General features: G+C 38.7%; 1 protein-coding gene across 1 annotated transcript; it reads left to right on the top strand.

Moving 5' to 3' along the window:
• LOC138033706 (NADH dehydrogenase [ubiquinone] flavoprotein 1, mitochondrial-like) lies at window positions 1–21,993 on the top strand. Its single transcript, XM_068881499.1, has 19 exons — window positions 1–152; window positions 4,341–4,417; window positions 4,575–4,601; window positions 6,313–6,381; window positions 8,343–8,439; window positions 9,050–9,101; window positions 10,598–10,731; window positions 11,781–11,950; window positions 12,393–12,462; window positions 13,461–13,516; window positions 14,098–14,163; window positions 14,589–14,691; window positions 14,938–15,001; window positions 15,099–15,189; window positions 16,860–16,922; window positions 18,063–18,117; window positions 18,865–18,905; window positions 20,578–20,646; window positions 21,292–21,993. The coding sequence occupies exons 1-19, from the start codon at window positions 110–112 to the stop codon at window positions 21,379–21,381; spliced, it is 1,437 nt and encodes a 478-aa protein (XP_068737600.1). The 5' UTR covers window positions 1–109; the 3' UTR covers window positions 21,382–21,993.
• The last annotated feature ends 5,713 nt before the right edge of the window (window positions 21,994–27,706 follow it).

Raw genomic sequence — 27,706 nt, 5'->3', positions numbered from 1 at the left:
AGCATTCATTGGGGCTGTGTTGATTATCCGCCATATTGATTGTTATGCAAGTGGCCTTGAGTTATCAGAGTTATAAACAGGCTTTGTTTTCCATCATTCTGTTAAAATCATGGCGAAGTCTTTGACAACACTGCAGGCTAGAGGTTTACAAGGTGAGTTTCAGACATTTTATTTAATCGGCAGTGTGGTGGAAAGGAGGGATTACGTTTTTGCAAACGTTGGCCGTATGGCACTTATTTGAACAGACTTAACTGATTCGATTGTAACGTGAAGTGCTAAGTATCCACCCCATATGAATATGCCACACGGCCAACGTTTGCAAAAACGTAATCCTTCCTTGTACTCGTACATGTTCATTGCCGTGACTTTAACATCGTCAGTTCCCACGGCCTGCCTGGTCAGAGGTTTTCTCTGTCCTTGTGTGGACCCATTTCCATCAGTAGGGCTAACTCTCACATGGTTCAATGGGGTAGATACTTAGCACTTCACATTACAATCTAATCAGTTAAGTGTGGTGGAAAGACTGACTATTTTACAGTGACTGAAGGAGAGTGATTAAAGGCAATCCAATTAATGGCCATTAACTTCCTCTGCAAATTGTCTTGCATGTAGTTTCAAGAAAGGAACAGTGATGAGCTGAACTGCTGTTTTCTGACTCGTTCTTCACAGAACACCGCTGAAACCTATTCAACAAAGGTGGCAGGGTATTTCGAGGCAGTGCTTGGAAATCGTTATGCATTTAGAACTCTAAAATTTCCTGAGACTTGATTATCGCAAGTGATTGATGTAGGGCATTACTAAACACAGGAATGGAACGGAACAGAATATACCGGAATATACCGGAATATGCCGGAATGAGGCAGAATGACACCAGAATGAGACGGAATGAATAAGAATGGTACCGGAATATACTGGAACGAGCCAGAATGACACCCAAATAAAGCGGAATATACCAGAATGAACCTGAAAATGCCAAAATTTGGTGTTTTAGTTAGCGCCGACCGATTTTTGGTCGTTTCAGTCAGCTTTTGTTGTGTCACGTGATTCCCTAAGGACATTGCATGTGTTCTTGCCGTTTGTAACATTTGGAACACTTCGATCATGAGAAAAATTTGACAGGTATATCCGTCGCTAAATGAATAATTATCTCTTGTGGAAGTAACATTTTTTTCGTGAACAAACACAGGAGCAAGAGAAACAGAATGTTATTCTAATTGTTTTTGTCTATGGATCTCGGAGTCGGCTTTGACTGTGCAAGTCAGAAAACCCGTGAACATTTTTATTTCATTCTGACAGGTCAATTGTGCATTGACCAATCACATTCAAGTTCAGCGAACCACAAACTAATCACCGTTGCTGCTTGCCTGCTTCCGACGACCCACACATGATGGAGATATACAGCAATAGATTCACGCAAATGGCTGGAAGACTCTTTTTCTCTTCTCGATTTTTCCCAATAATGCCATCAAACCTGAACGCAGTGTTTCCTTGTTTGAAGAAAGAAGTCAGAAGCACAGAAAACGATCGATCGTTGATCATTGATAATACATGTAATTTTATGTTTACATGAAGAATTGTGAGAACATATGGTGACTCGTTCCAAGCCTTGTTACTTCCCCTTAATGTAAATTGTTTTTTTTTTTTGTCAATCTCTCTATTCTGCAACATTTATTCGTCCACAGTTTAGAATTATAAAAATTTTTTTTTGTTCCTTGTCATTCCGGTCCACGCTAATCAGCTTGATTTTGGTGTCCTTCTGGTTTGTTCTGCCTTATTCTGTTGTCATTCCGCCTCGTTTCGGTATGTTCTGGTACCATTCTTGTTCATTCCGTCTCATTCTGGTGTCATTCCGCCTTATTCAGGCATATCCCGGTTTATTCTGGTATATTCTGTTCCGTTCCGTTCCGTTCCGTTCCTGCTTAGTAACGCCCGATTGATGTACATGTATGGTATCCGGAAATACAATGAACTACACGTATCACTTTGCATCTGTCCGACTGAAGCTTGCAAATAGTATACTACCACCCTCTAGGGGCTTTATGGATTATCTTGGGAATTGAAACTACATGTACACCAATTCTTTCTGCTTTGATGCTGTAACTTTTGAAATGACAATGGAAATTTTGAGTACTCTGTCAAATAAAATGTATGGACTCTACTCTTGTCCAGTTTGTCTTCTTAAATTTGCACACCATGTTTATCTTTTGCCTTAGCTGAGCTATTAATGATGTGTTTTTTGCATCACCTTTCCTAGACAATTGAAGCATGCTAAAGTAATTCCAGTACATAAAGTAGATAGATGAGTAGCACAATCATGATGTACATTATTTTGTGTAACATAGTGAAATTTTACAAAATTCTTCATGCTGTCATAAAATTGGATGAAAAGGAACCTGACAAAATCAAATATCCTCTTAAGCTGATATCTTAATGTAAAATGAATTTTTTTTGTACTGATGGATCAAAAATAAGCAATTTTAAATTTACCCATGACCCCTTGCGGGCATGGTAATTTCCTCATTTTGGCTAGATTACCCTAAAAAATTTTGTTAAATAACCCGAGTTATTCTTATTTTTAACTTTTGACATTACAGAAATGTTAATTTCAGAGTTGATTATATGCTTCGCTTGATTCGCAATTGAGAAATTCCCGCGAAATTTTCCACATGGATTGCAAAACACAGGGCAAAATGGGCTGAAGTCCGGAAACAACCGGTTTAACTGGATAAAAACAAGTCAAGGCCTGGTAGCACAGCTTGCTCTGAGGGAACGTTTCAAAGCGTAATGGCGGATCTGCAAGGGGAAACTTTTGGTTCTTTCACGCTCTAAATTCGCTTTGTCAACCTCTGAACGTCAAGAAGTGTTTCAGACTCACAAAGAGGTCTGACTCGTTCTTTCACAATTTGAATTGTTTCTTTCTGAGCTTTGGTGTGTAATTTGTACATGAGATGAGCATTCTGTTTTTCTTTGGGTTTTGTAATGTGAGCTTGGACAAGCAAGATACAGAGGACATTTTGCAAAGCTGTGCTTTGATCCTAAGGCAAATTGTAATGGCGGACGATGTGTTTCAGACTGAGAAAAAATGCTCTGGTTTCTCGTGTGCTGAGAAATTTTCGGTAAAACTTTTTCCAAAGCAACTACCACAAATGAGCATTCTCAAACCATATTTTATTCTGCCTAACCACAAAACATCCGTGGGTTACAGACGCAAATTGCAAAAACAGCACTGAAGATTTTAGGAGCGTGACGCTCAAGACTGTTATGCTTTTCGCCCTCTTTTCTCTGTCATTGGTGAGAAATTAACCACAATTTTTTTATTTACTGGTTGCAACATTGTGTATGTGAAATATGTTGTTGATTTCATTGTGAGAAATAAAGTACAAGCCGTCTGAAGAACCTTGTTGTGCTTGTCTTACTGGTTTGCGTGTTACGCGTGACGTGCCATTTTTTGTCCCCAAAGTGGACAACCGAATCCGTTTATTCGAAAATTAAGCGACCGATTTCGCTAATCTACACAGTAAATGTGACTTAATATGTAAGAAGCATATCTGCAAAATGTGAGTGGCTAGCACTTTTTACGAGCGGAGATATGGCCTGACGTGTTCGTTCAAGATACTGGTTTCCCAAATGTACATCATGATTGTGCTACTCATCATAATAAAACTGATCCAAGCAATGATTGTCCAATATCATTTTTGTCTGTTTTAACCGAATATTCAAAACATTAATGAATAAAGTTTGTGCCAATTTTAGTCAAAATTGAGATAATTATGGCCCAAAATTCTACAAGGGTTGTTTATGTACTGGTACCTACAGGTGTTCTCCTTCAATTAACACTTAATTTCGTTTCTTCAATACATGTGTACACATGAACATGCATTTATTTACAGCTGTATTAAACTATTGATGAGTACATGTAAAATCGTCAAGTATTGGGCAGAGTAACATCTGTAAGTCTGTTCTCTGGAGAGAATGGGTTCTTTTGCGTGATCCTTTCATATTAGGAAATCATAGGAATGCCGATAGTGTCACTCTTGTGGCTGCAAACTCCTATTTTAATTTACATGGCAAGGATTTCAGCAAAAGGTATCGGAGCATACAGATATTGGATGCGTTGCCAATCAGAGTATGTCTTATCAGTATACATTGTATTTTTGAGGATGCTTAAAGCTCACATTCAAGCAAATGTGCCAGACTGGTCAATGCCTCTTAATTATGCCAATGGTTGTAGTTCAGTTGTGGTTACCGTAGTGAATTTTGTTTGTTGTTCTGGTAGTGACCAGGAGTGGCATTTTGTGGTCAAGTCTGTAATTAGTTATTTTTTTCTTTTTCCTCATTAGCTGGGCAACTGCAATCACTGTGCCGCACTCTTGCTTGTAGCAGACTTTTGTCAACAGCTGCAACCTCTACTGCAGGGGTTTGTACAATGTACTATTTTACTTTTGAAATCTCCTTTGCCAACTGCATGAACAAAATTAATTCTCAGGATTACTGTACACTCACCTGGATGATCTAATTTCTGTCAGTAATATTGTGAATTTAACAACTTGCTACCTCCTTTTGTTTCTTTGTAGACAAAAACATCATTCGGAAACATGAAGGTTGGTTCTATGACAACAATGCACTCTTGAGAAGAATTTGCCATATCTTGACTCCTATGAGCACAGAGAAGTTATCCCAAAAATACATACATGTATATTACAGACTGAGTGTACTTGGCAAATCATGAAAACATGACATGTTTATTGTATTCTTGTCATGGTTACATGCATTTATTCAGTGTATGAATCACCAAAAGCCTTGGTTGATAAATTTGATTGTCGGCTTTCTGAAGTGTATCTTCAATTCACTTCACTGTTGCTGGAATACATAAAGTGAGTTCATTGTAACATGTACAAATTTGAAATCACCATCACTTGCACAGTCTCAAAAAAGATAATGAAATAAAATACATGTAAAATACATGTACTTGTACCATATGATGAAAATTATTTCACAAAAAGACACTACTGCTCATGGCCTCAAAGGCATTAAAAGAGATTATTATTTTTCTTAGAATTAGCTTATTGCTTCCTCCAGTTTATAGTACAGTTAAATTCAATTTAATGAGGTTAACTTGTACAACAGCAAACACTTAATGACTGGTCCAGAGAAAAACAGTTAATTGAATCGAATCTCAATGTTTCCCTCGGCTGTGCCGCGGGGAAACCTTGAGATTCTCGGGAAACAAAATTAACTATTTCCCAAAGGACCAGTCATTAAGTGATTTGTTATAATTATAGCAAAAAAAGAAAAACAAGCAATGGCAACAGCAACGGCAGTCGTCGGCCAACAATTGCGGGTAACAGGGCACTGTTACCCTCTGATGTCACAGATTTTGCAATGTTGCCAGCTCAGAGACTTTTGGCGGGAAACAGTTTTATTGGTAGATGTCATGTGACCTCGAAGTAACCAATGAAAGTGTGTGCTGTTGAGGGAAAAATTAGCTATATAACAAGAGCTCTTGTTTGCCAGTTGTGGTCAGCTGTGTTGTCAAGTTGGTGCATGTGCCGTGATTTCCTGTGCTTTTGCTGTGCACTGCAGTGCATAACTGTGGCATTGTAGTTGTGTGGCGGGAAAAAGTGTGTGTGTGTGGAGCATTTTTAGTGGTTAAAATTCCCCTTCTGTCCCCTCCTTTTCCCACTGATTTTTATCATAATGATTGTGAATGTGTGCCTGTCTCTGGTGCTGCGTGGGGCTCATGGCTGCAAGGTTGCCAGAGCAGACTGGACGATCTAAATAGGAGTTGGGTGCCAGTAGTGGAAACTCCTGGATGTCTCAGGCACCCAACCTCCACTAGCAACAGAGTTGTTGCATTCGACCAAAGGAGAACGTGTCCTACTTTATTTTACATTGGGTGAGTTGTGTGGTCTTGCCATTGAGGAATCAAGATCTTTTTCTGCAAGGGACACCAAAATAGCCGCCCACAGCTGATTCTTTTGTTGTTTGCAGGGCCACTCTCACGTACATGTAGATTCTCGCATGCGTATAAATGTCTTGGTCAATCTCTTTTTTTCACATGCTTAGTTTTCTAGCTTGGAACCCTACGGAAATATAGGCAAAGCGACTGTCGAATGCACTTCAATAATCCAAGATTACTAACTAGTGCTGGTAATAACTGCATGCGTGTATCGGTAATCTTTGTGGGAACGGTAACTGTTATGGACAGAAGTGTTATCTTGTCTGCTCAAACTTGTACGATGGTCGACCTCATTAACTTGAGATCCTATCATTAATTTTTTTTTATTAACAGTTGCTTTGTTCTCTGTTTAGGATGAAGATCGCATCTTTACAAACTTGTATGGGAGACATGATTGGAAGTTAGCAGGAGCAGTCCAAAGGGTAAGGCAGGGGCTGAATGATCAAACAATTATTATTATTATAATTATTGTTTCCCCAATGATAGGGTGGCCACATCGTTGGGTGTAAAAACAGGTACATGTACTTGAAAATCAATAGTTTCGGTGAAACAAAGGGGCGATTCTCTATCATTAAATTTTTCTGGGCTTCTGATAGGATTCGGAAAAAATTAAAGATTATTGGGAAATGTTTGGCCACATTATGCGTAAACATCCATTGATTCAATCTGTGGAAATTACATCCGGATTATGCGGAAATTTAAACAATTTATAAAACTAATAATAAGGCCCATCCAATGTATTAAATGCTTTATATGTTAATCAGGGCTCGAAATTGCGACCAATACAGTCACATTTGGACTGAAAATTTTCTCTTTGTGATTAGAATATGTGAGGAGTGGCCAAACTGCGACCAGCTTGCACCATTGAAATACATGTAAAAGGGCTAGCAGTTGGTATTTTGCCACAACTTTTGCTAACATAAATAAATTATTAATTTTTGTTTCTCATCATGAATTTTGTTTCAATTTGGAGATATGCAGCAAAATTGTACTCAATGTAATATGGTTGGATCATTGACCATTTTCAGTGGTTTTTGTACACACATGTATTGCAGGCTCCTAAGTATATTTTTCCCTACGATTATAAATAAAATATTATTATTTGATTTTCGACTATAACTTGCACCTAAGTTTTCATATACAGTGTATGTGTATCTTGTCACAAAATTGGGACCGGGAATTTTTGAAATTTCGACCCCAGGGTATTTTGTAATTTACAACACAAGTTCTAGTGTCCAGGCTCATTGACGAAAAAATGTATGGAAACTGCTTACGACCTTTCATCTTGCGAACAAAATGGAGTGTTTTCTTCAATCGATCTTCAATGTTCAGGAAAATAAGCGCTTCAAAACAGTCAATCTCTTTGGCTTGTACATCTGGCCTGGGTTGCTTGAGGCATTGTTAGCACTAACCAGCATTAAATACCATGGAAACCTCAGTTTTGATACCTCTTAACCAACGGTTAGCACTAACCAGGCTTCGAGCAACCAGCCCCTGTATGTTTGTGCCGGCATTTCTTGTGTTTATGTGGAAAACATGCGGAGGATGCAGATTGTAGGGAATTATGCGAATCCACATCACCGCATCCTGTCAGATGCCATTTCATTTTGTTGCCCTCAGTTACAGTTTCCTGAGCGTCCTGCGGTTTTTCCCATCCCTTTCTGTTTTTTTGTGTTATTATCATGGCAATAAACCAGTCAGCAGCATTTTAACCCAATTTGACCCCTAAGGTGTCCTCCCCCCCCTCCTTTTAATTGACAAGTAAAATCGCCTGGCATTAGACAGAGTAAAAGATTTAAGGTTACACTCTCAGGAGGGAGTGGGTAAAGGAAGGGTTAGGGTTAGGAGTTAAGTTACGGGGTGCAGCCGCAGGGATGGTGCGGTGGTGAGAGCACTCGCCTTCCACCAATGTAGCCCAGGTTCGATTCCCGGACTCAGCGTCATATGTGGGTTGAGTTTGTTGGTTCTCTACTCTGCACCGAGAGGTTTTCTCCGGGTACTCCGGTTTCCCCTCTCCTCAAAAACCAACATTTGACTTGATTTACTTGAATCATTGTTCATTTCAGTTTACAGTGTCCCCCCTAGTTCCTTTCCTTTCCTTAATGAAGTGAATGTACAAAATGTAGATGTTGTTAACCCATTGACTCCTAAAGTGCTTCTCATTGGAAAGTAAAATTGTTTGGCATTAATTTTGTGGACAGAGTAAAATCTACATGATTGTAAGTCTCGCTCTCCAGAGAGAATGGGATAAATGTGCTTGAATTACACAAGGCATGCACATGTGCAAGTGGCGAAGACAGCCTTCTCTTTGTGGATAATGCAAACGGTACACAAACATGGTTGCCTCGTTTTATGTACATTGTATGGTTGCCTGTGTTTTCAGGGTGACTGGTACAAAACAAAGGAGATAATACTGAAAGGACAAAATTGGATAATAAAAGAAATCACAAAGTCTGGCCTACGAGGAAGAGGTGGAGCAGGTATGTACATGTAAATTAATCATTAGTGAACAATACATGTACAAATGCAGCTACAATTTAAAAATTAAAACTAATGCTGAAATTGTCTGTAAGTTATAAATGGGGACGAGGAAACAATAGGTTAGCTCATACATACTAATGAGGCATACGTGCATATACTGTATACGCGTATGTGCGTATATGCATACGCGTATACGCGTATTGGGCTGACACGAATTACGTGTATATTTTGGTTCAGATATATCTGAGCTGCACTGTACGCGTATATGTACACGCAATGCACAGTTTGCGCGAGACTACCCTAAAATTTGAACTCTTTAAGTTCTAAGTCTCGTTTGATGTATTGGCAAAATACTTTTTGAAAGCTCTTTGACGTGCAAAATATAAATATTCTCCTTGATGTACTGTATTTTTAGCATGCACAAGGTTACTGAGGTAATTTTCGTTAAATTCTGTGACATGACCGTTTTCAGATTATTTCTTGTCATAACGAAATAAGATCAATATCCAACACCCCATTGCAAGACTGTGTGTTGAATTACCGTAACTGTAATTTGAAATGATACATTCATTTTACGGAAGATCTTTCTCAACTTCAAAATTTAACCAGGATTTCCAACTGGAATGAAATGGGGATTTATGAACAAGCCATCAGATGGAAGGTATGTCTCGCACTGTATTAATATTTTTGTTACACGCATATGCCCTCTGTTTTTCTGGAAAGAAAGTACATGACTGTATTCTTGTCATGCAAGTGCAATTAATGGACTGTTTTAGAGGTTTCATGGTCTCAACCAAACCAAAGAATCACTATTATAAGTTATAATATTGCTGGATTGCATTCATTGCAGTGTACACTGTACAGTACCATTGTCTGTCATTACATTTTTTCAATGACCTTGCAAAAACTGCTCTGACTCTTGACACCAGTCTAAGCTTTAAAGATGCAAAGTATAGTTGTTATAATAATTTTTACATGTCTCAAAGACAAAGCTTTGAATAATTCTTGATGCTGTAAGAAAATCACTCTGTGTTTAGCAACAACAACAACAACAACAACTTTTATTTCAACACTATGGTGATTTAAAAGCGTTGCTGCTTATGGGATCATGTATCTAAACTAAAACCTATAATAAAAATATGTTAAAATCGTCTTAATAATATAGAAAATCGTTATCATTATTGTGAGGCATTGTTTGCAGAGATTCTGCTTGAAGATTGGTACATGCACATGTACGTGTAGTTTGGGCTTCCCTCAAGTCTTGATCTTGTGACATCTTGTCTTAGTTGATAAAATTTAATCATCACCATGGTGTCATTTTCCAATTAAAAATTAAAAACTACTGTTCAGTTGGAGTAAATGTAACATTAGATACAGTGTATTATTTAAGTACATTGTACCTGAAAGTGGCAAAATTGACAGTACATGTATTGGCAAGTTCATACACGTAGTGATACATGTATTATTATCACAATTACACTCATCTGTAGAAGACCAAAGGCTCTTAGTCCCACCCAACTAGTGGACTAATGCAAATGCTGCATTTTGATTGGCCACGCTACTAGAGGACTATTAGTGATAGTCCTTGAGTAGCGAAAAGCGTGACGCTTTCTTTCATTTTATTTGCAAATAAATATATTTGCAACTTGCATTTGCTAACTTTATTATATTGCCTTTTCTGTCTGACTAGTTGGGTGATACTAAAACAATGAGACCCTTCGCCCTCAAGGGCCACGGGTCAATAGCCCATTAGGGTTCGACTCACGGACTATTGACCCATAGCCCTTGCAGGCTTCGGGGTCTAATTGTTAATGTTAGTCTTATTGTTAATGTCTAATTGTCTAATTGTTAGTACATGTTGGCCAGAATTGTTGGAATTATAAACTTAAACCAAAGTACCGCTATTCTGTTCTAACTTTGTTTCCTTTCCCTATACTTGCATGTTTGAAGAGAACAGTCTGGTACATGTATTCCAAGAAAAGTACTAAATAAATTTGAAATAATAATAATAAAGCTACATTGTTCTTTCTTGAGGACCAGGCCTTAAGAGGAGATGCAGTAATATGTTGTACCAATGTATGGAAGATACAATGTACAGTCATGTACGTGTATGTATACTGATTGAGCATTAATGGGTAAATTATCATTTGCTTTCAGGCCCAAGTATCTTGTAGTCAATGCTGATGAGGGAGAACCTGGAACCTGTAAAGACAGAGAGATAATGCGAAGTGATCCACACAAATTGATTGAGGGCTGCTTGGTGGCTGGAGCAGGCATGGGGGCAAGGGCAGGTTAGAACTTGCAATAACTGTATTTGTTTTATTGTTATTTTTTGTTTGTATAGGTAATCACTCGACTTCGAGCTCATTAAATAAGCACGAGTACCAGTAAATTTTTTTCACTGGTGACCAAAATTGTTGTCTTTGAAAAAATATACAAGTGCTTATTTATTCCAAATTGCACAAGAAAAATCATGTGACTACTTATCAATAACGTACATGAAAAAAATTGAGATGGTTAAGCAGAAGAAACGCACGTGTATGATGCAAACAGGGAAAAATTGCACCATACATGTACAAATGTACATGTAAATTGTGCCATCCAGGGCGCGCACTTGATTTGAAAACAAAAGATTTGATTGGTTCTGACCAAACCCTATTGTTTATGAGCCAATCATGATCCAGAATTTCTATGTGTAATTTGCACTGGTATTACACTTTTTGTACTTTGTTACACTTGAACTGCACTGCTCTAAGCCAATCAAAATCGAGTAATTTTTTCATGTACGTGTATATTGTTGATGTTACAGTACATAGTACAGAATATGAAACTAATGTTACAGTCTGTGTAGAAAATAAAACAAAAAAATATATACTTTGCATATGGAATAAGGATACATGCTAAAGCTGCTATTTAAAGCGTTAATTTTGTGGAATGCTACAGTGCACCTACATTGTACATTATACATGTATGCTTCAAGGGAAAGCCAACAGGTCTAGAAAACTTGTTAACTTCAAAACCAGCTATAATAGTTTGACTGAGTTTATGGTGATCACTGGCAAAACATTTGATATTTATTCGTGAAGTGTTTGCTAGTGGTTATGGAAGATTACATAAAAACCAAGTTGTTCCAAGAGTAGATACAATCATGTACACTGTATCATTTTCCAGTGGATATTAACTTTATTATTGAGGCTTTCAAAAGGCTTATAAATCTACTGGTTAGCCAATTTATTTGGTGGTGTATCTGGATCTCCACTTTTATCTACAGTAGTATTGGGCTTAAAAATTAGATATTGCTGGTTCTGGGGGTCATTACTATTGCTCTGTTGTTTTATAGCCTACATTTACATAAGAGGCGAGTTTTACAACGAAGCCTCTAACATGCAGTTGGCAATCAATGAGGCTTACAGAGAAGGATTGATTGGGCGGAATGCTTGTGGCAGTGGGTATGACTTTGATGTCTACATGCATAGAGGAGCTGGAGCCTACATCTGTGGTGAAGAAACGGTAATTAATTTTCGTCCAGATTTATGTCCAGAAACAAACAAAATGAGATGCAATGTGACGCCTTTACAAGCTGACATCTGATCTCACCCTAGCGAAAGAGCTGTAAACCGTCATGAGACTTTGTGTTATGTGCGGTGTATAAATCCCAAACCTTAAATCCTAAGCCATAACTGGTGGCACTGGATCAGTTGGTGAGTTAAGCACAGGGGTTTGGTTGTTTAAATTGCTAGGTACAGTAAAAGCAAACTGGCCAAATGATGGTAGGGGAACTAGAAAGCTGATGTTTCAGTTGCCAGCCCTTTGTCAAGAAACTGAAAATCAATAACCATAAGACATGTAAGGCATTGAAGAGCTGGATAGTATTTTTCCAAATGCAAATAAGGGATTTTTTTTAACCTTATTAATTTTAGTGAGTTTACAATTCTTACTGATAAAATTGCAGGCGCTGATAGAGAGTTTGGAAGGGAAGCAAGGCAAACCTCGTCTGAAGCCACCTTTTCCAGCAGATGTTGGTGAGTTCAGTGGAAAAACTCTCTTATTTTAAATGATGATGATTATGACTGACTTTATGTTAATGTTAACCATATTCAGAGCCGGGGGGCGGGGGGTTAAATCAACTCATACAGTACCGCTCAAAAGTAAGTTATTGCCTTGTGTTGTGCTGATGCGTCGCACACCACGCAATTCCTGTCGCATGGGATGCAAATCACTTTGCGCAAAAGTAACTGAAGCGCAAGTTTCTGATATAAATTAAGAACTACTGATTGTTGATTTGTGTTACACAAATTCAATCAATTTCGCTTGTAGATTACATGTATCTGTCTCCAGTTGCGTGAGTTACATGTAGCTACGACTTGTAATTTTTTGATTTGTTAAATTGTATGGGAATTTACGTCTGAATTGCCCTATGGAGGCAACGTTTAAGTGACAATAATCAAAATGTTAGGTTGGTTTTTGAAGAGAGGGGAAAATCAGGGTACATGTACCTGGGGAAAAACCTCTCAGAGCAGAGTAGGGAACCAACAAACTCAACCCACATGTGATGCCAAGTTTGGGAAATCAATAGGACCTTTGCCACATCAGAGGGAGGCGAGTGCTCTCACCATCCCTACTCCCTAATTACATGTGCATGTACAGTAGATACAGACCTGTACATTGATAAAATAGTTTGTCTTGGTAAAATATGAAAATGTTACACTGGTTAAAAAACTGTTATTGAAAAAAAAAAGATCCTGAAATCCCAACATTTCGCCTTCTTCAGGGGTAATAAAAATATCACTTGTCACTTCGTTGTATATTTTTATTACCCCTGAAGAGGGCTTATGTTAGTAGCCTAAACGTTGGTATTTCAAGATCTTTTTTTTTCAATAATAATTTTTTAAATAACCAGTGTAACATTTTCATATTTTACCATGGAACCACCTGGTTACAAATCAGTTTTTAGTTTGCCTTGTTTCAGAGTAAAAGAATATGGTAGTTCTTCAACCCAATTTTATCCTCTTCTTACCAGGAGTGTTTGGCTGCCCTACTACTGTGGCTAACGTTGAGACAGTTGCTGTAGCTCCGGTTGGTGCAATGCTCATAAATCATGCTTTACTGCTTATTATAAAAATCAATAAACATAAACGATAATGCATTTTGGGTGCTCTGATTGGTTCACTCAATCTCGGTTATCAGCTCATGTACCTTAGTTTAAGTGTTGCTAAGCTAAAAATTTATTTCCCTGAAAGCAAACTTCTTCTCTGAATAAAGCCAAAAAAGGAAAAAAATCTTTATGTATGGAAAGTTTGGATCAAAGGCAAAGGCAAGAAATGTTTTTGTGATGAGCCAACGTCTGTCTGACCACATGGTATTACACAACATCGCATCTTCATCAAGTTTTTTCGATTTCGCGAGCTCGGATTTTCCCGCTTTCTTCACTCATGTTTCGTACTTCCAAAGTTTTGGAGTTAAAGGAATTTAATAAAGCAATTATTCCATTCACGCTTGTTGAATATGAGACTGGTTATAGCCAACTCGGCGCTACGCATCTTGTTGGCTATTTACCATCTCATATCCAATGCACGCTCATGGAATAATTGTTAATTATTTGTAGGGTTATTCTTCCACAGTGACTTTAAAGTTTTATCTCCTCTATTTTTTGATAGACGATATGCAGAAGAGGCGGGGATTGGTTTGCATCGTTTGGCCGACCAAGAAACACTGGCACAAAAGTATGTCTTTTAAATTAGTATACACATGTTCTTTCAGAATACAGGTCTTTTTGTGGGTCTGCAGTTACTGTAGGTGACTTCATTAATTTAGACAATGTCTTTTAATTTCTAGATTTAAAATTAGAGAGTTCAGTATTCTGATGCTCTCACTCGCTAATATTTTAGAGGGAGAGAATGAAGCATAATGTTGGAAGCTGTATTAAGAAAATGACCCTTTGTATTATTTTGTCAAACACATAAATTTCAGGTGACTTTTTGTTGATGAAGTACGTGTACGGATAGATCCAGGTCTTCTCTTTCAGGTGTAATGAATTTTTTGCACTGTTTAGCATAGCGTCAAACAATCAATAAGACTAGGAACCTGCAAACAAAATCGACGATGTGGATGAGGAATTGACTACTTCGGTAATACTCTTTTTTGTCAGCTTTTCAACATCTCTGGACATGTGAATCAGCCATGCACTGTTGAAGAGGAGATGTCTGTCCCATTAAAGCTCTTGATTGAAAAACATGCTGGAGGAGTGACTGGTAAGCTACACTGTATTAAAAGTAATCAATAAGCTTCTTGATCTTTTGGTAGATGTAATTCGAAACATACAGATGTACATGTAGATGGAGATGTTATCGTACTCTAAACAACCACCACAATTTTCAGAATTTGTTGTTACTGTAACAGTATACATTTTTTGCAATGACTTAATTTTGTAAAACCTATTATTTTTACATGTACATACTTGAGATTATTATTAATCACTTAGTTCATAATTTCACAAGGTGGCTGGGACAATCTTTTAGCAGTTATACCTGGTGGCTCATCAACTCCGCTGATTCCCAAGAGGTAAGTTTTCAGCCAATTAGTGATGTTTACATTTCTGGGTGTTAACTGTATCTTACCAGTGTTTGAGCATGTACAGTAAATCTGATTTTTCCTGTAGTGTTTGTGAAGACGTATTGATGGATTTTGATGCCTTGGTTGAGGCTCAGACAGGCTTGGGAACAGCTGCTGTTATTGTCATGAACAAACAGGTAAGGTTACTGAGTGTACATTCCTTTATTTTCTCATGCCATTTCACTCTGAAGAGTTCAATTTTGCAAGCCCGACATTCTTCTTTAATTTGGTTTACCAAACTTGGTATACACAAGACAAAGAAATTTTCATTGAGTTATGTATGGTCATGCGATGCTAGCGTGAACATTGTTCCTAGTGTGTGAACAGAAATTTCTGAGCATTCTAAAAGAGGATGACTGTGTCATCCCATGAGAGGCCACAACTTAATGTAAAGTTGTGTTCTGTTGGGATCAATCTGGCATGATCGTTTTTGGTTAAAACACTGTTGCTTCAAAGACTTGTCAGACTTGTGGGCGTTGTTTACAAAGATGCAGCCATTCATGTCAGTTTCAAAAATGAAAATGACAAGGGACCCATCCTATTGTTTTCAGCTATTCCAAACAGCTTCCAGGATCATGTTGCAAAAGTGGGGCATAACAAAACAACCCAAAAAAGTAAAGAAAGGAAAAGAAAGACTTCTTCCACCTACTGTACCCCAGGAACGTGTAGATGTACATGCGAGATGTATAAATCTTTGTGCAAATGAATGCAACATTGTTGATCAATAACCGCCAACACTGTTCCAAGGGTGTTACAATGTACATGTTGCACACTCCCAACATTTCTTTTGTTCCGTGGTCACCGAAGCTTAGTGCGACAAAGCTGGATCCGTTTGTACAGCTCTTCCAACATTGTTGGGGCTATGCACGTGCAGTACATAAAATTATGGTCTCCCCGGATATAGCAACGCATTAATAGTTGAAAACTAGATGGCAGCCGAATTTTGTTAGTTTACAAAGTCTCATGGGTCGGATCCTTCCCATAATGCACTGCACGTCCTCACATTGCAGCATCATATGCAACATCTGCAGAACCAACAACTCCTACAATGTAACAATTTTGGGAGTTTGGCTTAATGGTATACCTACATGCACATACATTGTGCTAAATTGCCATTCTCTGGAAGAGTTTTTTTAGGTTTTAAGTCTTCCAGGAAAGAACTTACAGTATCTTGAAACAGCGTGTGGTCTGTACTTACGTGTACAAACTAACAGTTAAAACAAACATAACAGTGTTAAGATACCTAACTAGAAGAAGCTAATCAGTTGGCTAGTTGGTAGAGTTTTACCACAAAAGATACAGTAACTCCATTTCCTGTGTTGAGTGGAGGAACCCAGAATATCGGCATCCAAATACAGTGACCTAACAGCCGGGCGATACTACCTCGTTGAGTCATAAACTTGTGCAATGAATCATTCTTCAAGCCAAGGCGATTTCTAACAGGACACTTTACGCCATCCCACCCCCTCCAATCATTGTTGACCCAAATGAAGCTGAAGCTGATGAACATGTGGACTTCCAACATTGAAGGGCGGGGGAGGAGAAGCATAGTAGCCCATGGTCATGTACAGCATAGTTTTAGATGTTCACGCAAAAATTGTATGTGTGTCCTAATAAGTTTGTCTAGGATTGTATCTACAGTACTACAGTGAATGGAAAAATCGTTATGATTAATTTTAAAGGAGTTGAGGGGTTTTGACATTAACTTCTTAGTTCTGGCTCTACAAACATTCTTTCACGAGAATAGTTTATGCAACATGCAATAAACCAATTAATAAAACCTTTAAAACATCTTGTTCTTTGCTAGTGTGACATTGTCAAAGCCATAGCAAGGCTCATCGAATTTTACAAACACGAGAGCTGTGGACAAGTAAGTTTTCCTCTGAATTCCCTTCTTGTGTGAATGTGAGATAAAAGTAATTGTTTTACTTAGTCATTAGGCTACGAGCAGTGTCTCATTCTCTAAGTCGAGCGTGAAGAGAAGACAGTCTCCAATCTGGTCCCCAGGGTCTCTCTTCTCTGTCTCCACGACAAAGAATGCAGAGAAGAGAGACCCTGGGAACGAGGTTTGATAGTCTCGCGCTCGACTACATTGCAACTACCGGTAAACAGAGAAGGAAGGACTGCTTGTAGTCTACTTATTCATTCAATTTCTCATCTAATCTAATCTATGAACAGTTCAGGCTAATCCTCCAAAAATGGGTAAGCATAAAGCATGAAATTATTTTCCCCAAAAATTGTGGTCCCTACCGGACTCAAATTTGATAAGATTTCTGTTGTATTTATCCTTCCCATTTTCTGTCATTTGAACCCAAAACGTCCGTGCACATTATCAAATTATTTTAAAATGAAGGCAAGCATCATTCTGAAACAACTTCTGTAACTATAAATAAGCCTATAGATTTTATTAGAAATAATCTGTCTTCCCATTCTTGTACTTAAACTTACTTTTTTCCTCCGGTTGTTACTTATATACTTATTGAATCACTTTCATTTGCATGATTAAAACGGGGCTGTGACTCGTCATGCAGTTGCTTTTGTGTAGTTTTAACAGTAATACTTACCCCTACTTGCTATGCTAGTTAATGTTAACCCAGAAATTACATGTACTTTCAAACAACACAGTTCAAAGCTTTATGACAAAACACTTCTGTCGAGCATACTGTACGTAATTTGGTTGAATCCTGTAGCGTAACCCCTTTGCAAAATAATATTACATTTTCCTTTTTTTTCCAACTTTTTCCCCTGCATGCGAAAAGCTTGTTGTACGTGTATTTTATTATCATTAATTTTGGTCCCACCCAACGAGATTTAAAATAATAAATTGTTTTGTTACCTTCGGGTGGGTACTGTTCTTCTACTTTTTCTCCTTATATCTTGCAATAAAACGTCGTTGTTGTTGTTGGGTTTGTAAATGTATGAAAACCCTTCATCTTCTAAAACTATGTCAGTGAGGAAGATGAAGGGTTTCCTCCTCCTCTGATCAAAATGCTTTCTCAACGTTTCTTAGTGCACACCGTGTAGAGAGGGCTGCAGCTGGATGACCACAATCATGTACAGATTTGGTGAGTTATCTCTCAGATAGTGCGTGTTTGATGGGCGAAGTTTTATTTGTTTGGACAGCCGTATCAAACCTGTTTGGCGCGCGCATGCGTACCACGCTTGCTAAGCTCCTTGCATCTACGTGTTGTTTGCGTATAGGCAATCCATAGTTCTTTGCTTGTGGAGTTTGATCAGAGTTAGATCAAACATGTTTTAACCGTTTGGCCACTCACTTCAACATTAGCATGTTCGGTCACCAAACAATATTTGATGTTATTTGGTCGCAGGGCCCTAAGACTGCTTTCATTACTAGACATTGTGATTGGTCAGTATGGCGAGCCGTATCCTGCAGTACGACTTTTTTGCTGCTTGATTCAATTGTCTTCAGATATAAACCTTACTAACTCAATAACATCGTTTTATCTGGCCGCACTGTACTGTTACAGCTCCTTGACAACGACATTTTTTTCATTTTTCAAAACGGTGTTTGGCTGGACGTCAATCAATTGTTTCCATGACGAATTCGACTGCCGCCAAGTGAACAGGTCTATATTGTCATGGAAACATTTGATTGACGTCCACCCAAACTTAGTTTCGCAAAATAACGAAACGCTGTAACTGCGATACCAGTTTCAGCCTTGTACATCTCGACTTTCTTGAATTCGTAGTAATTTGTAGTAATTTCTTGTTATTTCAGGCCCCACCTCATTGCCTATTTGGTTTTATTCGTATTCAGTTCGGTATGCTTTTTTTTAATGTGTCTCTTTCAGTCGAAGGCAATGCAACACCAGATGAAATTGACATGTTATGGGTAAGAAATCTACGCAGAAGCTCGTCAAGGGGAACCTCTATCTCCACTAATTCCAGAGTCAACCGTTTCCTGAGTTAATTTTATTTTTAGAAACAGGTTTTTCCTGCGAAAAGTATCATATTTCTCTTGATGCTTAGATAGCTCATTTTTGAGTGGCTTTTACAACAGTGGGCGTGCTGAATGTCCCAAGCGAGGCGTTCTGTAACTAAATCTACTCGCGAAAGGGTTGACTCTGAGGCCAAGTATGGGAGATTGGCGCTCCTCTTCATGAGCTCTTGCACAACGTTACCCTGCGAACAGTTGATTTCTCCTTCCCTTCCCGAGAGAGAAACCACTGTGAGCAACCGTTTGATTTTCCATCGAGCATGTGCGAAGTACGTCACACCCCACGTGATGTATTTAACAACACCTCGTCTTGTTTCGCGGGAAATCACTAAACAGCAGGCTCTCCCAAACGCAGCAGTTACGTAGCTGAACGCACGCGTAATCACCAAAATGACTGAATGACTGAATGAATGAATGCTGGACGGTGGCACACTCGAAGAAACTAACGGTTGCTCGCAATGGTTTCTCTCTCGGGAAGCGCAGGAGAAACCAACTGCTCGCAGGGTAGCACGACGTTGACCCATAAACAGACACCCCAGGCGACATGTCGCTGAAAAAACGTTGCGAAGAATAGTCGCTCTGTATGTTTTGCTTCCTAGCCAAGTCCCTGCGACAAAATGCTTGTGCGATGCACGCGCAGTGATTTCGTATGAGGAGGAATGTAAACGAGTTTTCTAATTCAATATGGCGGATTAGCGAATGCAGCGATGGTGAAACAAATAGGTGCTTTTAGTTCTGTTAATTTTGTCGTGAGAAATGGAATAATATACCCACCTGGAAATAAGACAAATGACGGAAAAAAGTGAGATGGGTTTATTGTACTATTTTTCAAGAACTGGCTATCAAGGTCCCAAAACGAGGAATGATATGGACGAAAATATCAAAGCTTTTTCTCTGACTGTCTTCAAAACGGAACCAAAAAAGGGATTTAGTTGGCAAGTTACTGATTTTTTGTGCTTTATACTTTTCTTGCAATTTCCACTCAACTTGTCTTTACGTGTGTGTACGTGTGCGTGCGGAGAGAGCTATTGTGTCTTCCGGCCTGTAAAATTAAAGATCTGGGGCCCGAAAACTTTTCGGGCCCGGAAATCCATGTCTGAAACTGTCAACCGCTTGTTTTGGAAATCCGATCTTTTAACATGTTTTCAAGGTAACAAAAAGCAAAATCACGTTACTGCGAAGGTTGACTACTGAAATCCACTCCGTTCTTGAGATACAAAGAGAATTGTGACACCCGAAAATGACCCGTAAAGTTTCGGGACCTTTGAGAACGGGCCCCTGGCCTTAGTTTTTCGAAGGGTGGACAGCGCTATCCACAGGATAAATCAATTTCCACTGGATAACTCAATTGGTTTTTCTAGTGTTTGTCCGCGTGGCCTGTCTTGTAAGCTGACACCTGACTCTTGGTAACTCTGTGGTTATTCCAGGTGCCAGTGCCGCTTCAATATGGTGATACTTCCTCTCTTATAAATTCTCTATAGACGTTTTATATACTTATTTATGAGGTAAATTTAGTGTTGTTGTTTTTTTATCGTTCGTGACACTTGTTCACTGTTGTCCCAAACAGGAGCTGAGTAAGCAGATCGAAGGCCATACCATCTGTGCATTGGGTGATGGCGCTGCCTGGCCAGTGCAGGTAAGCAAGGGGTCATAATGCGCAACAACGACGTGAAAAAAAAAATTAATAAGAGGTTTCGACCTCGTGGGCATGCAAATGTGAACCTTTCATTCTGTATTTCTACTCTGAAACCGCTCGTACCAATAATTTTTTTTTAGGATACTGTGATTGCAAACCAGGCTTAAACGTTCAAGCCTAGATTTTCGGGTTTCCTTCAGCTAACTTTCATTTTAACGTCGTTGGTACCAACTAGAACTTGCTTTTATAGGTGGTTTCCAACCGATCTCTAGAGACTCAGATAACTATGCTGCCTTGTACAATTGCTGCTGGACGAGCAAAAGAAGCTAATGAGAGAGATCTTCGTCCACCATCATGGCGACTATGACGTCACGTGAAAACCACGTATTGACTATTGTCACCATTCCATAATATAATACGTTTATTTTTTTGGAAGGGTTGGGGGGGGGGGGGGGGGGGGGGGTGGCGGGGTGGTCTTTACAAAAAAAAAATGCAAGTTAATTACTCTTGGGACTGTATCATGCTTCAGTGAACTGTATACCCATTGTTTTGATCCAAAATGAACTGTATTAGCTTTGCCATCGTTGCAGCCGAATTAGACTACCGAATTGCAATCTTAATTAACGCTGTTTTTTTTCTTGTTAGGGTTTAATCCGGCATTTCAGACCGTTGTTGGAGAGTAGAATGGCGGAGTTCGCAGCCAAGCAACAAGAGAAGAGTACTGCGGTGGCTTAGTAACATATCGTCGATCGACGATTTTCATAACAGATCGAGTCTTTCTTTGATTCCTCGACAAGTTAATTCTTTATTTTTTCCCCTGATACTTTACCGGTTGTCATCATTAAAATTAATAGTTATCCTGTACTTTTTCGAAATGTGGAATAATTACTTTGAAGACCTTGTTTTCAGTGAACGTTTGTTGGTATTTTTTTATTGCACTCACGTGATAAGACGGCCATGTTGGTGCCAAAACAATTGGAAAATGTAGCTCAAGTTTTGCATAATAATAGAATCAAATTCCGAAGAGACTTTTTCGCTCCTCTTCTTTCCACCAATAGGACCGTTTGTGACGTCAGGGGCAAGCAAAGAATTGTTGTCATTTAAAAACAAGGGCCGAATGAGAATTGTACAGTGAGCTTTATGCTATAGCCAGTAAATTTATTGTTCTTAACAAGAACGACCAACACTGCATTGTTTTCATTTTTTCATTCTTTATGTCGAAAATAAATTTGCTTCAATATTACAATACATGTATTTCGCCGTCCGTGCAAGTTGTTGGTCTAATAATACAGTTTATCGCTTGGCGTTTAAAGGCATTTTCAGGGAATTCAAGCTTACATCAACAAATAACAGTGTGAAGTCTTCCTTCAATTTATCGTGTCTTAGCACTTGTTTAGTGTGAATGTCTTTTTTGCACGATTGAACAAATTGTGAACTTGTAACGTGTGACATTGAATTTTTACGCCCCTCTGTGAAGCCATTTACAGGACGCCATAAGCTGCAACCTTCTTCTTTCTCTGACAAACAAGAGCTTGGTCACTTTTCGTTTGCCTTGAGACCGCAGATGCCGTATTCAGTCTTCCGGATGTGAAAATCACAAACAAACGCACCAAGCAAACCAGAGGGTACAGCATGGACTCATCCAGCTCATAAATAGCCAGAACGTGAAACGGAAGGAGTGTCAAGACTTTGAGTGAAAGCAGCACAATCGCGACCAGAGCGGATTTCTTTGCTGTCGATGTCGAACGCTTAGCAATGACTTCCTTCATCAGGCGCTTGCTTCCTCTTGTTAGCGCGTCAGTAATGTACACCATGTCGCACAGGGAGACCATCCAAGCGTATAGCATACTTGCATTGTCTTGATTGACGTTTGCGATACACCAGCCAGTAATGACAACGTTAACGACATAAAATCCCCACAGCCTGGAAAATGCCATCGACTGAAGAGCCATGGCGGAGCAGAAGTTATCGGCTTGGCGACAAACAATAAGTGCGCGCGCTTAAATTTTGCTGATCTCACAGTAGGTGATTACGGTGGAGCCCGCCCGCCGGTCCAGAGCGGGGGACTGGGATCTTCGAAGCGGCCCCGTCAAACACAACATAAACAATACGATTTAATGAGCAGAACAAAGCCTTTTTTTCGTGAAGTTGTGGCATATGGCGGAAAATTGGCATTTTCGAAACTTAGAAAACTGGCCATTTCTCGAATTCTAGGACTTTTTCAAAAAGGTCTTTTTGAATAGACAAAATCTACAATACCTAATCTTTTAATCCATACTAATTAGAGCATTAGGCGACTTGGGTATATCATATACTTTTAACCTCCTGAAGATTTTTGGTCCACACTTTGCCAATCTGGAACGTAAAATCACCAGATCTCGATTTTCCATTAGGGAAAATCTGAACACACTACGGAAAAATTTTGTTGTATCCTTCATTTTGAACACCGTTCCGAATTGTTTAGTCAGTGTTTAGTTTTCTTTTCTAAAATTGAGTAGGTTGGAACAATAACGAAAAGCGCTTATGGTTTGATTCTAGTTTGGCAAGACGATAATTGATGTCGCTGACAAAACACAACGTTTCGACGCTCGCTGGTTTCGTAATCAGGGATGATCTCCTAAAGCCTCGTTCACATTAGGCCTCGATTATGGTCGAATAGACCTTATTCCAAAATGACCGTCATTTTAATAATTATACTTTTTATTCAAATTAACCCTTGATGCCTCGTTCTTGAGCTGAAAATTCAAAAGAATATTTTGCCTTGAACGAGGCAAAAAATGGCGGCCATTTTGGAATAAGGTGTATGATAATCGAATTCAATGTGAAGTTGCTTCTCATCAACTAATTACAGTCCCTGGTTATAATTGGATTTGAATTACTTCAAACAACCAACGGAGATGTTTGAAGTAACTACAGTCCGTAATTGAACAGAGTGGCGAACACGTGTTGGTATGGGCAGACGAAACTTCTAATCACTTTATGGAGCGAGAATTGGATTTGTCTTCTTCTATTCTCAGAAACTGCCCTTGTTTCTCATCTCGCTTCAAGCATGGTGATGATAATCGTGGCAGCCACGCGATCAGCGGGAATTCTATTGTATTTGAATTTTCGCAGATGTAAACAGAATAATAATTGAATAAAATTGAATGGAGTATGAAAGCCTGAATTATACTTCAGTTGATCATAATCAACGTTGAGTGTGATCACGGCTTTAGATCGTTTTCATGAACATCGTTCCTAGGCCTTTTGTCCGTTGGCGGAAGAAAGCCCTGGGAGCGAGGATGGGTTTTCACGTCGCGTCATCGCCGCCATGTTGGTGGACGAAACAAAAGATCTCTCATTAGCTTCTTTTGTTCGTCCACCAGCAATTTTGCATCACAGCATTGTCATCTGCAATTCTTGAGATTGGTTGCAAACCCCCTATAGTCGTCTGTGATTAGCGTACTGTCCTTTTAATGAGGTCCACGCACCTCTACACCGTGACGGCGGCGAGCGCATTTACGTCTCATTTCCTATCTTTGTCTGCTGTTACCCTATTGAATTTTTAAAGCAATTTCTTTAGCATTTTTACATCGCAAGAATTTTAGTTCCACAGCGTGCTGCAGTTTGCAAAAGAAAAGACCGCAAAATCGGGGATGAAAACTAATGATACAGCCTATAAACAAGGATTAGCCTGACTCAGGCCCAATCTTAGGGAAAATCTAAAAAGATTTTTAATCAAAATGATTCGATAAACCCTTTTTCATTAATAAACTAACTTATTCATTTCCTAATATAGTCGTTTTAAAAAAAACTTAGACTAAAAAAACCCTCACTTCAGTGATATCCTTTATAACGAATCTAAAGGATTAATGTTATAGTGTTATAATATCATCGGGACCTGATCTAGGTCAGTCGTAATGCATCTAAATTAAAAACTTAAAGTAGGCCAAAAAATTATCAGAAAATATAAATTACTCAATCAATAAACTTAAGCTATTGAATTGATATTTCAATGCCTTGGCAGGCTAGGGTGTGCTATCACATATGCACTTTAAATGTTCGTACCATATTCAAAGTGCTTGAAATGACTGCTTTCTGCATCTTTTCCTTTCTTTGCCGTCAGCTTCCTCATCACTTGATCCAGTTCTTTAATTAGAGCAACCACCGAGGATGTCCATTATCACGACATTATATTGTTCTACAGCATATGTACTGTTTTTTAAGTTCCCATCGCAAGGGTGCATTCTTGGCAGTTTTTTCTCGATCTTTTTGTTCACTGTTCTCTGTCTTAGGACAACTCATTTCTAACATAATAACCTTCTTCTCTTCATGGTTAATAAAGCGTCAATATATTTGTTATTATTAAGTTAGGCCATCCTCTTTTTTTTCTCCGTTTGGCGTCGTCCGACCGACCCAAATTCCCCCCCCCCCCCAAAAAAAAAAATAAATAAATAAATAAATAAATAGGTAACGACGTTTTTAAGCCATTTTTCAGTGTCGCATAGGAGTTTCGGTGGTTGATCCTTTTTCCCACGCTCTCTTAATTTTGCAACAACATCCACCAACTTTTCCTCGTTCAAGTTTTATTGTTTATCCTGGCTCCACAGCTATGATGCTGGGGTACCGGGCCTCCGATTCCGAGAATGCTTATAATTTTTTTTTAGGTTTTCTTCTTAATCCGACCGACCGATCCAATATCAGGAAACGCATTCGGCGCTAAACGAAAAAAAAAAGGGATGGCCTTAATTGTTCTTCTTCTTCTTCTTCTTCTTCTTCTTATTATTATTATTATTATTATTATTATTATTATTATTATTAATTAATATTATTATTATTACTATTCTTATCATTTACTAATGGGCGAGGAATTTGAACAGCCAAACATCATAATTCGGATGAGTGACGTTAAAGCTTCCATTCGACCGGTACAAATTATATATGACAAACAATTTATGTCAAAGAAGCTTTTATTTGCATACCGATCGGAAGGTGGAGTGTCAGTGACATAGCATATCTTGAAGCTCATTAATCTGTCTCATCTTGAGGCATACGTTTGAGTGTCGCGATAGTTAACAAATTCCAAAATCTCTGTAAACAGCATCACCGTGATGGCAAAATCACTGACACAAAACCGTTATTGGCTAACTGTTTTTTTTTTTATTGGTGACTTGACTCAAAAGATGACTTCCGCTAAATTAAGGTGGTCATGTCAGTCATAAACAACACTGAGTCCTCCGCAGGACACGGTCTGTTGCTAAGTGAATTAGTTAGTGATTTCAACGCCAACATCTTAGAGCTGACTTAGAGCCACTTATCGGATATCTTCAACTGTTTTCGGGTGTTTGAAACTTCAGTGGATCGTTTTCAACTCACGTTAACCTTCTTGTGCTAAGACGCGAGATTCACCGCCGCAATTCTGCCAGATTTCACGACAGTTACTGCGCGAAATACGCACAGTGGCAAATAAACGACGTAGCCATCCCATCCTAAGACTACCAAAAAATGGTAGGGCACACAGCTTAAGATCACTGCTGTATTGGTGTAAAATTTCAAAGTAGGGAAACTAGATGCACGATTGACAAAAGCTGATGATAACCAAGACAGAATTGTCCACGTGCAAAGTTGCTTGCTTCTTCTCGCCAGGGCATCTGTGATGTATACCAAATCGCACAGAAAAACAATCCATACAAATGCCAAGCTAGAATTAGTTGATTCAGTGAATATGGAGCAAACGAAACCGGTACAAATACTCAGAACAACCAAAAGATCCCACACTTCGAATGATGTACGGACACCTGTGGCTAGGAACGCCGTCATGTCGACAACAACTTTCACAACATTCGCGGTCCAAATTTCTCTTTAGGATTTTCAGGATGAAGGATTTTGTATTGATCGCCATTTTCGGATAGTTGTCGAGGTTGGGGAAGAAAACGACCTCATCGTGACCGAAACAAACCTGATCCAGCCGCTAGATCCGCGTTCCAACTAAAACTGTTTTCAAAAACACTGAACTTTTTTGAATTGTAGATTAACTCCGAAGCTCACGTGTTTAAAATAGTCACTGACGTGTTATATTAGCACAATAAGGAAAAAAGCACGTGAAACGCAAGTGGAAAGAAGAGGTCAACAAATGACATCTTCTTATTGTACCTCGAACTCTTGACAACAAGTCTTGACAACAAGTTTCTCATACAAACGGCTGACAATATTAGTGAGCCCACTGAAATTAAAATGAATGGAATGAGATCTCAACATAAATGGGCCTACATTATCCGGCTCGTCGTTAATATTATTCAAAGTTCCATTTTTAAGAGTTTCTTGTCGTTGTTCTTCGACTACTTTTAATCCGATTTTTTTGCACCTCGTTAACTACTCTTCACCTTCACGTAGAAATAATGAGTAGTTTTCAATGAGGTGTTGATATAATCAGTTCTACTAATTCCACTTTAGGCAGAAGCATACACAAGGAGAGTTAAGTAAAACACATAACTTGTTCAAACGAATTTCGTCCCTTTCAAACCTCCAAAACACGTTTTAAAGTGTTTAAAGTGTAAAAGTTGTACTTGAAAGTACAACGTTTACCCGTGGCATCGGCGGACCTGCTCTACTACGGTAAAATCCCGCTTGTAAGAACCTACTATTTTCCAGTTCAAGGTGAACAGGTTCTTACATATTTGATGCATATAAGACAAAATAAGACCCAAAATAAACCTGTTTAGGTTCTTAAATAGGTGCTTATTTTTTCAAAGAGTCTGAGTGGTTCAGGTCAAGAAATTTTAAAAACAGATGTATAACATAGCTGTGATGTGAAAGTTACTAGATTTTAGAAATACTATTAAATATTAGCTATCAAACAGTGATATTGAAAAATGAAAAGAGCAGTAAATATCAATTTTTTAATATTAAGTTCGTTGTATTTCATGTACACGTAAACCTACAGGGAGTAATGTTTTCAAAATATGACGGAGCCTGATGCCAAGATGGCAACAAGATGTTGTACTCTCCAGCAGCTCGTATACGAGCTGTTTCATATAAAATCTGAAACCCTTTCATGACTAGCCGACCCAAGGCTCTAAAC

The sequence above is a fragment of the Montipora capricornis genome, chromosome 14 (genome assembly GCF_036669925.1).
Source record: "Montipora capricornis isolate CH-2021 chromosome 14, ASM3666992v2, whole genome shotgun sequence".
NCBI classification, from domain to species: Eukaryota; Metazoa; Cnidaria; class Anthozoa; order Scleractinia; family Acroporidae; genus Montipora; species Montipora capricornis.
Note: the sequence above shows the minus strand (reverse complement) of the source record. Positions and strands in the feature narration are given on the sequence as shown.

Excerpts from the sequence above, each read along its gene's own strand:
- LOC138033706 (XM_068881499.1), top strand. The coding sequence starts at position 110 with ATGGCGAAGTCTTTGACAACACTGCAGGCTAGAGGTTTACAAG. Across the intron at positions 4,418-4,574 it reads CTGCAACCTCTACTGCAGGG|ACAAAAACATCATTCGGAAA; the intron begins GTTTGTACAATG and ends GTTTCTTTGTAG. Across the intron at positions 18,906-20,577 it reads ATGAAATTGACATGTTATGG|GAGCTGAGTAAGCAGATCGA; the intron begins GTAAGAAATCTA and ends TGTCCCAAACAG.